The following is a 16,141-nucleotide window of genomic DNA, read 5'->3' on the forward strand; positions in this document are numbered from 1 at the left end:
AGCGGCCCCGCCCCGCGCAGCCGCCCCGGGAGCGCCCCGCCCCGAGGGGCTGAGGCTGCAGCCGCAGCGACCCCGGGGAAAGTCTCCGGCAGGAATCCACGTGCCCCTGCCCCAGATACAGTCCTCCCGCTAGGACCCAGGGGCCGGGTGCTCCTTGCAGCCCCCCCCCCCCACCAGCTGACCGCTGCCGCCTCCTGCGAGCGCTATTCCCAGCCTGTGCGCTGGGGCAGGGCAGCCCCACGTGGGGAGCCTGAGCGGGGCCGGGGGGAGAATTCTGGGGCAGAGCTGGGACAGGGGGACACTGGGAGGGGGGGAAGGGGAACAGAGAGGAAGCGGGGGAGGGGTTGGATGGGGAACATGGGAGCAAGCGCAGCCTGGGGGGGCGGTGAGACAGACACTGGCAGCTCCCCCAGCCCGTGGGATTGGGAAGGGGCTGCCCTGCCTGGCATCCGGGCTAGAATCTGTCTTTAACGCAAACTATATATTGGGCGTGGTGGGGAGGAGGGATTGTGCTGCTGCTACTGCTTCAGTTGCAGCTGCTTCTCTGTCTGTACTTGTTTTTCTGCTGCTTTAACTTCTTTGTGTGCTGCTGCTTTTGGCTGTTTGTTTTTTCTTCTGTTGCTCCCTCTCCTGCTGCTCTTTCTTTGTTTCTATTGCTGCTGCTTGCTTTTTCCTCTCGTTTCTTCTTCTGTCGATGGCTTCTGCTGCTGCTTTTTCTTCTTTTCATCTGCTGCTGCTACTTCATCTGCTTCTGATGCTGCTACTTCTTGCACCGCTGCTGCTGTTTCTTCTGCTCCTTCTCCTGCTTCTACTTGTTTTTCTGCGTCTCCTCCTTCTGCTTAAATCTGCTGCTCCTTCTGCTACTGCCACTTCTGTTGCTCCTTCTATGTTTCTTTTCCTGCTGCTGCTACTTCCTGTTTCTTCTGCTCTTCTCCTGCTGAGACTTATTCTTGTTTTTCTGCTGCTGCGCCTTTGGTTTCCGCTGCTTCTCCTGCTGCAATTTCTTCTGCTGCTGTTCCTGCCTCTTTTATTCTGCTGCTTCTTCTGATGTTTCTTCTGCTGCTGCTTGTTCTTCTGATCTGATGCTTCTACTTCAGCTGTGGTTTCTTCTATTTCTTCTGCTTCTGCCTCTTTTCTTCCCTTCTTATCCTGCTGCTCTTTCTGTTGCTGTTGATCCTTCCTCTGTTCTTCTGCTTCTTCTTTTGCTGTTTCCATTTTTCTGTTGATGCTGCTACTACTTCTGCTTCTTCCTTTTTGGTTTCTTCTTTTGCTGCTGCTTCTTCTAGTGCTGTCACTGCTCTTTGCATCAGCTGCTGCTTCTTCTTCCACTGTGTCTGATTCTTCTGATTCGTCTGCTGTTTTTCTTCTCTTGCTGCTGCTCCTCCTTCTCCTGCTTGTCTTTCTGCTTCTTCTGAAGCCTCAATCTGCTGCTTCTTCTGTTTCTTGTGTTGATTCTTCTGCTTTTCCTCCCGTTTCCTTTGTTGCTGCTACTACTTTTCTTCTTCTGCCACTGCTTCTGTTACCGCCTCTTTCTTCTACATCTTCCTCTTATTCTGCTGCTTCTTGCTGCTGCTGCTACTTCTTCCACATCTGCTTCTTGTGAGGTTGCTGCTGCTACTTCTTTTTCGGCTTCTTCTACTGCTGCTGCCTCTTCTTCTGTTGCAGCTGCTTCTCCTGCTCCTACTTTTTTTCCCTGCTTTTTCTTCTTTTGTTTGTGCTGCTGCTTCTTTTGCTGGTTCTTCTGCTGCTCTTTATGCTGCTGCTGCTACTACTACTTCCTGTTTCTTCTGCTGCTGCACCTTATTAATTCTTCTTATTTTGCTGCTGTTTCTTCAGTTGCTATTTCTTTGACTGCTGAAGTTTCTCTTGCTGCTGATACGGTTTTCCACTGTGTCTTCTTCTGCTGGTACTTCTGCTGCTGTTTTTTCTAATGTTGCTGTTGCTGCTTCTGCTATCTCTGCTTACTTCTGCTACTACTTATTGTTCTGTTTCTCCTTTTTCTGCTGCTGTTGCTGCTTCCTGTTTCTTCTGCTCCTATGGCACATCTCTTGCGGAAAAGCACATGGCAGCATGTACAGGCTCTTGCACAAGAACTCTTGCACAAAACAGTTCTTGCACAAGAAGCCTGCAGCTAGACATAGCCTGAGGGTGGAGCTGGGGCGGGGCGGGGCGGGGCGAGGGGAGACGACTGTTGGGTTCCTACTAGGGTGCCCAAGAGCACGTGCCTGTCAGGTGGGGACCAGCCGTTCACCCCCCCAACCTCCCTCACGCAGCCACGTGGGGTCCCGCAGCCCGGCAAGTGCTAGAGCCCCGCCCCCCAGAGTAACGAAGGGAAATCTCGGAGTCCCTGGCTCCGGCTCCGAGAGGCGGCAGCAGCCTGGGGGCCCCGCCCCGGGTCGGGGCCGGTCCCGGGTCACTGACCCGCCGCGCATGCGCGGTGTCACCCCTCCCGCGATTCGCTGCATCGCCTCTGCCGAGCCCAGGCCCCGCCCCCCGCTGCCATTGGCCCCTGGGCGGAGCCCGCAGCAGAGACTCCGCGCGAGCCCCAGTCGCGGTCGCTGCACGCGCTGAGGCGGGAATTGCGAAGGAGCCGTTGGGGCCGTTACTCGCCGCGCGCAGGAGCCGGCGGCGGGAGCCCGGAGCCCGGTTCTGTCCCCCGGCCCGTTGCTATTTCGGGCGGGGCGGGGCGGGGCGGGGCCGGCTCGTCCCCCCCCCCCCGGGGGTTCCCTCGGGCCCGGCGGGAGGCGCCCCGGTCGGACACGCGCCGGGGGCCCTGCAGGGAGGCGCGTTCCCCGCGGTACCAGCGTCCGGACACGCTGCTGGACAGACAGGAGCGCCACTGCGCATGCGCCGTGCCCCAGCTCCCCCCTCCCCAGCCTAATCTCAACGGTAACCGCGAGGCAGCAGCTGGGGGCGGGGCCGGAGCAGCCCCTGCAGACGGGGGCGTGTGAGCCCCGTGCAGCTCCCCACGCGGCCCGCCCGGCCCCTCGCGGGGGGGGGGTGCCTCACTGATGGGGGGGGGGTGCAGGCTCTGGGCAGGGGTGGACGAACGGGAGGGGGGGGTTCGGTACTTCCCTGGTTCATTTCTCCCTAGGCAGGGAGAAGGATCCAAGGGGGGGGGGTTTCCACGTGCAGCGCCTGCAGGCAGCCCCCGTGGGCCCAGGGTTGCCAGGTGTCCGGTTTGTGTCCTCTCTGTCCGGCAGAAAAGTTATGAAAATCCCGGACACGTGTAATGTTCCTTATTTCCCGTTCTCTGGCTTGAGCGCGGCTGGAAGCATAGGAGCAGCTGGGAGCCTGGGGTCACTCCAGAAGCTGGGCAGGGGGAAGTGGCTGGGAGCACCGGTGGGGGGGCCCATGAGCAGCCCCTGCCCATGTCCCCACCCCCATCCAGGGCAGGTGGAGAGTCTGAGGCTCCCCACAACTGCCCTTGTGGTTCTTACCCCATTCATGTCACAGTAAGAACTGTCTGGGCAGCGGGGGATCCATGGACCCTTCATCTGCCCTGGGCGGGGGTACTAGGGCTGGCCCAACAGCCAGCGGCAGCTTTCGAATCCACGATCCCCAGGTGGATGGGTCTGTGATGGCCCCAGCTGCATTGGCACCCCAGGGCTTCTCCTCCTTGGGCAAGGTCCAGATTCTGGCCAGGGTGGGGGGCAGAGCCTGGGAGAATGGGGAGGAGCAGGGGGCAACTGATGAGAAAAGAGGCCAGGCCAGACCTGCCCACCTTAAACAGTGGGAGGGGCCCTTGGACTCCTGTTGTGGTGCCCCCGAGGGGGATGGGCAAAGATAGAGGTTACTCATTGTGACAGATGTATCCTGTATATGCATGGCAATATTGCACCCCTGCTCTAGGGGCTCCTGACAGGCGAGGGGGGTGCAGGGAGGGGCAGCAGCACATGGGGCTGGGAATGTCCTAGACACCAGCACTTCCCAGTCCTGGAGCAAAGGCTGGAGATAGGCCGGAGGGGAAACTGATACCCCCTCCCCTCCCAGCCTGTACCCCAGGGCCAGTCAGTGGGGAGAGGGGCCCCACTGGGGCAGGAATGTCCCTGCTCCCAGCGCACTGCCAGGGACTGAAGGGTGTGGTGACCAGCAGAATCAGCAAGCTCGTTGGTGGGGAACACCTGTAATACCAGTCCCCAGCAGCAACAGCTGCAGCAGAGGGTCGGGGGGGGGCGAGGAACTGAGGGGGGTGCGGTTCCTACAGCCTGGGAGTGGGTTAATCCAACTCCACAAGAACTCAGGGGAGCTGGAGCCATCTCCCTGGCAGCTGCATGGCCCGTGGGGGGAGCAGCCCGTGCAGCCAGGGACACGCATGGGGCAAAGAGCCCCTAGATGGCAGGCGCTAGGGCCCAGGGGGTGTCGGGCGGAGCAGCCCCACTCCTGCAACCTGGCCACAGGCGGGGACATGCAGGTGCCCTGGCTCCTCGCAGACCCCTCGCCTTCCCCCCCGCCCCCGGAGAAGGGGAGCAGGCAGGTTGTGTGTGAAGGGGGTGGGGCTGTGGTTGCCAGGGGGCAGGGAGGGGAAGAGTCTGTGGACTTTGGGGCACTGGAGGGCGCAGAGGATTGGGGTGGGGGGGGCAGAGAGGGGACGGGGGGAGCAGACTGAGCAGCCGAGCCCAGAGTGTGTCTGCAGGGATGGAGCCGGGGGAACTGGGGTGTGAAATGGACCCAGGCCCCCCCCGCCCCCTCCTCTGGGTGCGGCCCCTGCAAACACCCCTCACGCGAGGGTCCGGTCCGGCGGCTGCTGGTGAGATCGGGACCCCGACTCTCTAGCCCCGCCCCCATCTCAGCTCCGTAGCAATGGGGGGGTCCTAGCCCCGCCCCCATCTTGGCTCCGTAACAATGGGGGGGGTCCTCACTGCCGGGCTGGGGAGGCAGTGCCTTGGGGCAGGACTCGGGGGTGGGACCAGCGCGCACTGCTGTTCGCCTCCTGCATGACGACTTGCGGTGACTCCCCCGCCCACCCACGTGTGACAGTGCGGACACCTGACCAGCCCCGCCTCTTTGCTGGTCAGTCCGGTCCGAGGGGCGGGGCTGGAGCTGTAGGGACTCCCGTGGGCCCCACGTGGCTGCGGGGAGGAGGCTGTTGCAGGTTTACGCCTCCCGCTTGGCGCTTGTGCATTTCGGGGGGGACGGTGACTCAGCGGGGACCCCGCACCCGTGGGGCTGCTCCTGTCCCCTCTGGCGCCCACCCCCTGCCACCTCCCGTGGAAACACCTGCGCCTCAGGCTGCTCCTGTGCGTGTCAGCGGGGCGGGGGCAGCAGGGGAGCGAGCCCCCCCCATCAATCCCGCATCAGCAGGTGACTGGTAGGGGGGGTGATAGTCTGTTGCCTGTTGCACCTGGACAAACTCACCGAGCTGAGGGACCGGCAGCCCCCAGGGGCCTCCTAATGATCGTCTGCAGCCCCAGCCCTTTGCATGGGCCCCCTGGGGCCCCTTTGGGTCCACTCCAGGGACTTAATAAAAGGTCCTGCCTTAAAAAACCGGTTGAGCAGCCCTGCATCTGCCGCTCCATTTGCTGAGCAATAGAAATTTAACCTCTTCAGAAAGGGTGAAAGCCCCTCTGACATGTCTCCAATGGCCCCTCTCCCCTGCCAGGCTGCAACACCCATGTCTGTCCCCAGCTCTGCCCCGGCCTGCAGAGCCAGGGACAGGACGCAGGGAAACGTTTTAGCTGCAGCCTCCTGCAAACCCGCCGTAGCCCAGCTTGACTCTAGGGCCCGGAGAATCCCTGTTCGGTGTCCGTGTTTGCTTAAAGCTGCCTGACTCATGCTGTAAAGCAGGAGCAGAGAACCTATGGCCCAGGACTTGCCTGGATGTGGCCCCTGACGCTCCAGGAACCCCCTGATATTGGGGAGCCTGCACTGGCTTTCTAGCCACCCCTCCCCACCTACCTCCCTCCCGCCACTCCAGCTGGTGTGTGGGCCACATCCGTGAGGGGTTTTTCTTGCTTCTCACTCAGTGCGTGTGTGTGGCCCCTGACCCAAAAACACCCTCCCTCCCCCCAGTTTGTTTGTGGAAGGAAGATGATGCATGAAATTGCAGGGAAGAGAGACAAAGTCTGTGAGGGGCCAAACTGACCGTGTGGGTGGGGAGATCCCACAACTGGCTGCAGGGCCAAGAGAGGTGTAACCGGCCCCAAACCCCCTTATCCGTGTGAGCTCTGGGGAGGGAAGGACTAGCCAGGGCGGAAAGAACTTTCTCTCTCCCAGGCTTAGATGCTGGGGGAGGGGGATGGTGGGGGGAGGGTTGGGCACAAACTGAGGAATGTGCAGTTCCCTGGTGCAGGCTGGTGCTACAGGACACAGGAGGCGCCTCTATTCCCTGGGCCAGGCAGGAGAGCTCTGTGTGGGTGTCTGGCTGCTGCGTTAGCCCTGTGAGTAACTCTCCTGCCCTTTCCTGGGCCAGTAAATTGCTGGTGACGGTGCCATAGGACTGGCTGCAGGCGCTGGATTTGCTTTCAGCCTGGAGGTGCCAGTGACTTGGGGGAAACGCTCCGTTGGGACGGGAAGAAACCAGAGCGTTGTGGGCCTTGGGGAGGGAGCAGGTGTCTGTCCTTGGCCGGTCGGCGTGGGGGCTGCAGGGACCTGCAGGGAGCCGCGCGGGCCCGACGTGGCTGCGCGGGGGGTGGGGAGGCTGTTGTGGGTTCGCGTGCGCGGGAAGCTGGGGAGGGACACGCCACCCCAGGGTTACAAGAAATGCCCCAGCCCAGCAGGAAATGCCCCCGCCCCCTGTTGCTACGCGTCCGGCAAATGCCCCCCCCCCCCCCGCCTGCACCCCTCGGGACTGGGGCGTGGCCAGGAAGCTCCCGGTCTGAGCTAAGCCCTGGTGCTGGACTCCCAGCAGAGTCACTGACTTGCACATGTGTGATCTCACCGGGCCCCTCCATTCCCTGTGGCCGGGTTTTCGTGCTTCCCCTCCCATCACTCCCTGCCGCCCTGCTCAGGCCCGTCCCATCCCAACGCGCGCCCTCAGCAGCGTCTGACTCCACTGCGATTACTGCGCATGCGCCACGCGCCCTCAGGCAGGGCTTGGTGCCGTTACTCGCAGTGCTGCTTCGGGGGAGCACAGAGCAGAGTGAGGTGGGCAGGGCCGGGTACTTAACGCTGGGGAGCCCTGGGGGCGGGGCTCTGCGTGGCCGGGGGGCGGGGCTGTTTGTTTCCCTCCGCGGCACCTCATTGGCTGCCGGGTGCTCCCGTTGCTCCTGGCGGTTGGGAGAGCCCTGCGCTGCGCATGCGCAATTTTCATGGGTGGGCCAGACGGCTGCCGGAGGCCCCGCCCCCTGCTCCCGACCCGTCTGCTCCCCCCCGGCACGTGTCTGTGGAGCGGCCACTGCTGGGTGCACAGCTGCACCTGCGTCTCAGCGGAGGGGGGGCTTTTGGGCAGGGTCTCAGGGTACGTCTACGCTACAGCGCTAATTCGAACTAAGCTAATTCGAACTAACGGATTTAGACTAAAAAACTAGTTCGAATTAGCGTTTTGCTAGTTTGAAGTAGCATGTCCACATTAAGTGGACCCTGAACAGGGCTTAAGGGTGGCCAGAAGCAGTGCCGGCAGGGCATCAGAGGAGGACTTAGAGCGTGGAGATGCTGTCTCAGGCTAGCCGAGGGCTGTGCTTAAAGGGTCCCGACCCCCACCCCGGACAGACAGTTCTCAGGGGTGCCCCGCTTGCAAAGCAGTCCTGGCTTGAATTGCCCGGACTGCCCATACTGTGCACATCACACCACTCGGCCATCAGCCCTGCTGCACTTAGCCCAGCTACCCCCTCTCCCCAGATGGCAGCCTGCGGTAAGTGTAATGACTTGTGCCGCAGAGGGGACAGACTGCATGGCTAAGGATATCTTCTGATGCCATGAATTCACGAATTTTAAGGTCTTATCTTGCAAACACTCAGCACACGTGTTTAATAATATGCATCTGAATACTCATATTAACTTCACTTCCTCTCTGTTGTGGAGAGAGTTTATAAAGTCTATGTCAGATGAGAGAACCAAAGTTTGGGCTGCAAATCAATGCATGAAGACTAAGGATTATAAATACTGCAGCCCAGATTAAATTAAACCTATGTCCATGTTCAGGCAGATGAATATGTGGCTTGTTAGCAGAAACACTGAGTGCTAAGGACTGAATTCCATTGTTGCAGGCAAAGTAATGTAACTCAAGCCAGGTATTGAGAGAAATAAATACGGCTTTCGGCTCTAACTTGTGTGTGGTGTTTATGGAATATCTAGACTCAACGTTTGCCCAAAACTGCAGAGTCCAGCATGTTTTTCACCAGGGACAGAGTCTGAGCATAATTGGGTGTGGAAAGGATTAAAGTCCTTTTTGTAATGTCTCCAATTCCCCTTCTCCCCTTGACAGGCTGCAGAACACCCATGTATGTCTCCAGATCAGTCCCTGGCCTGCAGAGCCAGGGACAGGAAATGGCCACGGCAGAGTTGGTGAGCTTCGAGGAGGTGGCTGTGTATTTCTCTGAGGAGGAATGGGCTCTGCTGGACCCGGGCCAGAGAGCCCTCTACAGGGATGTGATGCAGGAGAATTACGAAGCTGTGAGCTGGTTGGGTGAGGATTCATGTCCCCTTGTGTAACAGAACCTGGCTGGGATCTGGAGCAACTGGGTTGGGTTTGGTTCAAGGCCCCTCATTGCCCGAACCCCCAATATCAGCAGTATCTGCCCCAATAATCCTGGCTCTTGTGTGAGAGGAGGCTTAGTGACATAATAGCGGTGCTGCTCTTCCCACAGCCAAGGTCTCTTTGTGGTTCCAGCCATCTTGCCCATGTTGTGCCTTGGCCGGAGTGTCAGTGGAAGGGCCCAGGCAGGAATGGCAGGGACCAGAGTTGTGGGGCTGAGTGCAGCTGCTCTTAGCGTCCGCAGGGTCCCCTTGTGCTATTGTGCTGAGCCCCTGGAAGGAAGGCTCCAACTCAGAGTCCTTGCTTGCCTCTGGTAGATTCTCTGCAAGCCAGAGAGGCACCAAATGGCAAGCCCGATTGGCCACAAGAGGAGGGCTGCTGTTGCTGGCAGAATAGAAACAAGGCTGCAGAAGGGGAGCTGAGCTGCAGGAGCATATACGAGCAGCAGAGAAGCAGCCCATCCTGTCTCCACCTTGGCTGGCCACAGGAACAGGCTGGCACTGCCCTGGCTGTCTGCAGGAATGACCGCTGTTGTGGGCAGCTGACAGGGCCCACCATGGCACAGTCAGTCAGGATCAGGACTGTGGACCATAGGCAGGGCCTGAAGTGGTCAGCCAAGGATTCATTTTCCTGATCAGACAATTCCCCTGCCTCCTTCTGGCTCAAGTAGAGCGCCTGAGCCCAAGAGCAGAGCAAGTCCAGCCCCCAGCCAAGAGCTTTGTGGGCAGAGCCCATAGGGCTCTAGAGCTCTGCTGGATCCTTTCCCTCCCAGGCCTAGAGACCTGACATGTGACAGCTCAAATATGAGTCCTGGCTAGAGGCATCTGTCAGTCGTGAAAGTCTTAGAGCTCTCCCTTTATGAGCAGTGTGTTCCTGTCCTGCCCAAGTATGGAACAGGCCCTAAAGGAGACTGACTTGTATCCTGGAGAGGGCAGCAGAGCGCTCAGTTCCCCAAGGGAGACAGCTGGGCTATTCCCAAAATGGTGGTGGGGCAGGAGGAGGATGGAATTAGTGTGTTCAGGGACCTTGTACCAGCCAGAGACCAGTCTCTGGAAGATTGGGAAGGAGCCTGTCTGGATAGGAGACTCAGATCCTGGCTTTGGAAGCAGGAATGGCACAGACGTTAATGAACAAGATCAGTTCTTGGTTAATTGCTCCCTGAATAGGATTTCCAGTCTCCAGCCCTCATGTGCTCTCCTGGGTGGAGCAAAGGGAAGAGCTGCAGATCCCGGATCTCCATGGCTGTGAGGAAGGGGAGATCATCAGTGACACCCACACAGGTGAGAAATCAGCTAAACTGACACAAACCAGTTTCTGTGTTTGCATAGCAGATGTTGGTTGTGTGTTTTCATCAAGTCTGACTGACCCTTCAGCCTATCTTCAACTCCAGGCTGAGAGTGCCAGATGGGGAAAGAGTTATGGGGGAGCATGGTGAACTCAGCTCATGATTATTGTATCTTTCCAGTCTTTCTTTCAGTGTGTCCCCCATTTTCTGTTCACCATTCAGATTTTTTCTTTCAGCTCAGCACAGGGAATGACTCCTGTGTACTTTCTTTCTATCCCAACAGGTGATGGGATGCTGAATGAAAACAGTGACAGGAGTCTTCAGGAGGAAGGACCTGAGCAAATGGCTCGATGTGGAGTGTTAGTAGAAATATCTGAAGGGTATGTTTCTCAGAGTCCTAAGCAAGGAGAGACTAGTGAGAGTCAGCGTAATCTACAAAGGCAGCAGGGAAACCAGCCCAGAGCAGGACAGGATAAATCCAGTCACAGGAGCAGAAGGTTGAAAACAAACACAGAAACTGTTCAAAAGAAAATCCCCCATCAACATTCACATTGTGCTTGCAGTGACTGTGCAGCTCCTATTAAACATGAAAGAGCACAAACAGGAGAAAAACCCTTCAGCTGCTCTGACTGTGGGAAAAGCTTCAGTCACAGGTCACACCTTGTTATCCATAGGAGAGCCCACACAGGGGAGAAACCCTTCAGCTGCTCTGACTGTGGGAAAAGCTTCAGTCACAGGTCAAACCTTGTTAGACATAGGAGAGCCCACACAGGAGGGAAACCCTTCAGCTGCTCTGACTGTGGGAAAAGCTTCAGTCTGACCTCAACCCTTGTTAGGCATAGGAGAGCCCACACAGGAGAGAAACCCTTCAGCTGCTCTGACTGTGGGAAAAGCTTCAGTCACAGGTCACACCTTGTTAGCCATAGGAGAGTCCACACAGGAGAGAAACCCTTCAGCTGCTCTGACTGTGGGAAAAGCTTCAGTCAGACCTCAACCCTTGTTAGGCATAGGAGAGCCCACACAGGGGAGAAACCCTTCAGCTGCTCTGACTGTGGGAAAAGCTTCAGTCAGACCTCAACCCTTGTTATCCATAGGAGAGCCCACACAGGGGAGAAACCCTTCAGCTGCTCTGACTGTGGGAAAAGCTTCAGTCGGAGGGCATACCTTGTTATCCATAGGAGAGTTCACACGGCAGAGAAACCCTTCTCCTGCTCTGACTGTGGGAAAAGCTTCAGTCGGCGGTCATACCTTGTTACCCATAGGAGAGCCCACACAGGAGAGAAACCCTTCAGCTGCTCTGACTGTGGGAAAAGCTTTAGTCAGAGCTCAACGCTTGTTATCCATAGGAGAGCCCACACAGGGGAGAAACCCTTCAGCTGCTCTGACTGTGGGAAAAGCTTCAGTGGGCTGTCACACCTTGTTATCCATGAGAACGCTCACAGGAGTGAAATCCTTTAACTGCTCTGACTTTGGGATATGCTATAGTGAGAGTTCAAGCCTTGTTGCATATAGTTGAACCCACATACGTGAGAAACCCTATAGTGGTGGTGAGCAAAATTTTCTCAGTTGGCAGGATCCAGCCTTCCTAAGACTTTGATCCTGTCCACAAGGCAGTGCCAGGCCCCACCTCCAAATGAGCATGTGCTGTGGGGGGAAGGAGCTTAGCCCCACCCCCTCTTTGTGCTTTGTAGCCACTAGAGAGGAGGCAGTGCTAGGCTGAGTCTTTGCCACACACCCTGAGGCCCGCACTACAGGCACTGCTGCCACTGCACTGCTGGCCTCTAGGGCCACATGGCCTTGTCAGGGGTGCCTCTGGGGCTGGTCCTGGGCTGCATGGCTGCAGCAGCAACACCTCCAGCCCTGGACTGAATGGGAGCAGTAGTGGCTCCTCTGGTCCTAGTCTGTATGGCAGCTGCTGCAGCAGTAGAGCCTCCCTCCGGGGTGACCAGGACAGTGTGACTGGAGATGTTGGAAAGGTCTCCAGTCAAGGGCTGTGAGCAGTCCTGGTTTTGAGCAATTGGCCCTGAGTGGATTCCCTTAGCGGTGCTCACAGCCCTGCCCTCTCCAAACCTTCTGTAGATTACTGTTGCTAATGGAAACTCACTGTTAATTACATAATTAGTCAAGCTATTTTGCTAGGACTGCATCTGGGCAGTTGCATTTAAATTATTGAAGAGATTAAAACTTTTAACTTTCTCATGTTAGTTGATCAAACTTTATTTTACATTAAATAACATATTTATGTCCAATACATACTGTGGAGTTAGGCCTCACTAGCCTGGCCAAAGACTGAAGCATACGCAGTGCATCCTGTGTCAGAAGCGAGCTTCCTAAGCAAGTTGAGCAAGAAACCACAATGCTGTTAAACAAAAAATTGCACTTCTTCCAATTTGTTATCCAGTCAAGCAAATGTTACAATCTAAGCGTAAAGTGCCTTACTTCCTCTTTTCTCTGTAAATTTCCACTGTTACACTGTAAGAAGGTATAAATATCTCAGACATTTGAGTGTGAGGAGGGGCTTGTATCAGTAAGGGGTAACTCCCTGCCGTCTGAAACCCCCCTCCCCCAGCTGGGATATTAAAATGGTTTTGTCTGACTTGAACCCAAAGCTAGCATGTGTTTATTCCACAATTCTGATGCCGTGACTCAGATCCACACATCCTGCTTTTTGCTCGGGAAAAACCATGGGCCACTCCCTACCTAACTCCAGGCACCACAAGCAAGGTGAGGGGCCTTTTAAATCCCTACTTTAAGAATCAGTAGAGGGCTTCCAGTTGGCTTCAGGTGCTTGGTGGAATTGCTGGATCAGAACCTTTAAACTCAGGTCAGTTCAAAACCAGTGTGCCTGCTTAAAAAAAAAACCACAGTTCTGTCAGGAAATAAGAACGTTCTGGTGTGAGAGTCTGGTAGTTAAATCATGCATTTGTTGAGTGTGTGAATGTATCTGACCGAGTGCATGATTCCTGAGAAATGAGCGTTGAATTTTGTCACCTCTCTGGGATAGACTCCTGGGGCATCCTTCAGCCACCCTGGCTGCCTGCTGTGAAGAAGCAACCAGCTCTAGCAGTTAAAGTCTCAGATCTCAGTGGTGACTAATCCCCTTTACCCCTCCCTGCCTCTAGCTACATCCCCTTACCAAGGGGTCAAGATCACCTCTGTGACAGAAATCACAGGTTGATGCCTGGACAGTGCAGTGCAGACCTCCCCACTAGTGTACCTGTGTTTCCCTGTGTAAATGAGGTAATAGGTACTAGACAAAGTTGATTCCCATTCCCCCTTAAGGGGACTCCAGCATACTATATATTTTTTTAATAATGCAGATTGCCTATCTCCTACAGCTGGAAGGGACCTTGGAAGGTCATCAAGTCCAGTCCCCTGCCTTCACAGCAGGACCAAGTACTATTCCTCACACATTTTTGCCCCAAATCCCTAAGTGGCCTCCACAAGGATTGAACTCACAACCCTGGGTTTAGCAGGCCCTGAGCTATCCCTCCCCCCTAATGCACATACCTGTGCATTGCTCTCCTAAAACTTGCAAGTTTCTGGATAAGTGGGATGTGTACACAAAATGATTCATCTAGACAGTTTCTGGTGAAAGGTACTTTTAACATAGGTAAAATAGTGCACTTGAAGGGTGCCTTGGAATCCAGAGGATCTAATATACCCCAGGTTCAATGGGATGCCTTTTTCAATTGGTATGAGGAGGTGTCCAAAAGGAAAACTGAATCTCAAATTAGGAGTCTAAAAGACTCCCAAAAAACAAAAACAAAAAAAAAATCTTAAATTATATTTAAAACAAATCAAGAAAAATTGGCTATTCCTTGAAATCTGATCGGCAGTGGTATAAGAAAACGTCCAAGCACTTAAATAAATCCCGGGTAAGGAGTCTAAAGGACTCCCCCCAAAAATTAAAAAGTCAACTGAAATCTTTTAAAACAATCAAATTTAAACATTTGGCTACAGACACTTTGTTAAATCTACTAAAAAAAAGAGATAAGAAATTCTATTAACACTTACCTGGTTAACTGCATAAAAGAATGGAATGTATACATTGTAAATTTATTGTAAAACCTTAAAGGTTTCTTAAGAAAACAAATCATACATTTTTGGCTTGCTTTCAGATCCAAGGTTGTATGAATAACAAACTGCCTGTTTATTTCAGAAAAATGTGGGGTCCACTGTCCCCTATAAGTAAGCTTGTAACATTGTATATGATTCTTTTCCAGAAAAAAAATCTTTTTGATTGCTGGAATAGTAACTAGCAAATGCCTTGTTTTAAAAAAAGAGTTTCTAGTAGTATATTCTCTCATCACAATAATTTGAAGCTTCACACGTTAAAAACCCTAATCAGCTGTACAAGAGAGAAACTAAAACATGCCACCTTTAACTTAATTGAATAAATTAATCCACTCAAATCCTCTAAAACTGGTGTGCAAAACAGAAGCATACCTTCGAGTAACAGCAGGCTAATCAAAATTAGCAAAGACATCTGTAAAGTATTCTAAAATATAATGTGCCACCCCCACGGGAGTAGAAATATTTTCTTTGTCTTTCAAAACATCAAAAAGCGCTGGTACGAGGTTAAAAAAAGCAACAACCATGGTTCTCTGTCATGACAATGTTTTTGTGGTGTTTTGTGTTGTTTTAATATGTTTTGCAAATATGCATAGAATATTGTTTTTAAATAAAAAATATTTTAAGTAAAGCAAAAGTGTAACTTTAAACAAAACAAAATTAATAATTGGGCCCAATCAATTGGCAACTCAAAATTTAGTAAAAATAATAGTGTAAAAATTGTTTAAGCTAAAAGAATGTTAACAATGTCTCCACTGCTCCTGCTACTCTTATGGAGCTTAAGGAAAAAAGCCAAATTTGCACTGTGAAAAGGAGGCTTGAAAGTGAAGTACCAATCCCCTTCCACTGGGTTTGCTTTACTTAAATTATCATACTAAAGAAATATTTAGCTTTTGCAAATTGCACAGTAATTATAAAAGTGGTTTAGCCAGAGATGACAAAGAATTTGTAAGTAACAACACGGGCAAGTGAGACAAAGTATTTAAATACAAGGAGGAAACTAGTTATCCCACCATTGCAATAATGGCCACTTTCTCTGCTATTCGTTGGTGCCATACACCTTAAAATGCCTCAAAAAATCATTAGATTAAATGATCTTTTGCTTGCCTTTCCTAACCTTAAAGCTTGTAGATAAGATTCCCTTGTTCTCTTGACTGCACTAACTCATGCCTGCATTTTAGTTAAAGGAGTGTCTGCCAATATTTATATTTACTCCCGATATGCCTTTGACGTGGTCCATAATTGTAGACAGTTGTCAAAGCAACGTGGCTTCCTTACCTTTGCTGGTTTCCCCATCTACAATAGCTGTTATGTAAATTTACCTTTGTGCTTTCCTTTACCCTCCTCCTTGTCTATTGTCAAGTGTCAAGCACACTTGGCCCCTTCTGACAAAGTTACCTATAAAAATGCCTTTGCTGATCAATCAGCAAAGAATGCAGCCCTTTCTGGCCCTCAGGCTCCTAAACATGTTCTTGTCTGCCCTTCTGTAGCCCAGCCAATGTAGGCGTCCCTCACAGAACTGGCTGGGCTAATGAGGCAAGATACCTGAGACTGAAAAAGCAGACTGGCTGCGGCAGGGCTTCTTGTTGCACCCCGACTCGCTCTGGCTGCCTGGTTGTGCCTCATGCCCTCCTGCTCTACCTTGCTTGTGTGCCCCACTCCGTGGCCCACACGAGCACAGGGAGGATGATTGCAGCGGTGCAGCAGGATTGGTTCGCCCCACATTTCCCTGCTGTGGCAGCACAGTACTACAGTACTTTATCTGTTTAGCTCATAACATTGGACAAAGGGTAAAAACTAAAATTGCAGCACCCCCTCTCATTATGGGGACCCTTTGTGAATTTACAAATGGATTTTGTACAAATGCCTAAATCTTGTGTATATGAGTACATTCTTGTAATCATTAATATGTTTTCGGGATGGGTAGAAGCTTATCCTTATAAACATACAGTTGCCAAGAAACTCCTCAGAGAATTAGTCCCCCGGTTCGGAGTGCCTCTTTCTTTAGACAGTACCCGGGGAACTCATTTCACAAGACAAGTAGTTCAAAAGGTATGTGCTGCTCTAGGAATCCAACAGCATTTACACTGTGTGTACCATCCACAGTCCAGTGGAGCAGTAGAAAGAAAAAACTCTGAGCTAAAGAC

The 16,141-nt window shown here is 53.5% G+C and overlaps 2 protein-coding genes across 2 annotated transcripts in view; one reads left to right on the forward strand and one right to left on the reverse strand.

Annotated features, from left to right (window-relative positions):
* The window catches only part of LOC142821621 (zinc finger protein RFP-like), a 411,497-nt gene that overhangs the window by 268,962 nt on the left and 126,394 nt on the right, over window positions 1-16,141 (reverse strand). The window lies entirely within an intron of this gene.
* LOC149522733 (uncharacterized) lies at window positions 10,170-12,493 on the forward strand. Its single transcript, XM_089770508.1, is given in 2 exon segments — window positions 10,170-11,359; window positions 11,361-12,493. Coding segments are annotated over 2 exon segments (1,266 nt in total). The 3' UTR covers window positions 11,437-12,493.

Source organism: Pelodiscus sinensis, chromosome 19 (assembly GCF_052426305.1).
Source record: "Pelodiscus sinensis isolate ZL-2025 chromosome 19, ASM5242630v1, whole genome shotgun sequence".
NCBI classification, from domain to species: Eukaryota; Metazoa; Chordata; order Testudines; family Trionychidae; genus Pelodiscus; species Pelodiscus sinensis.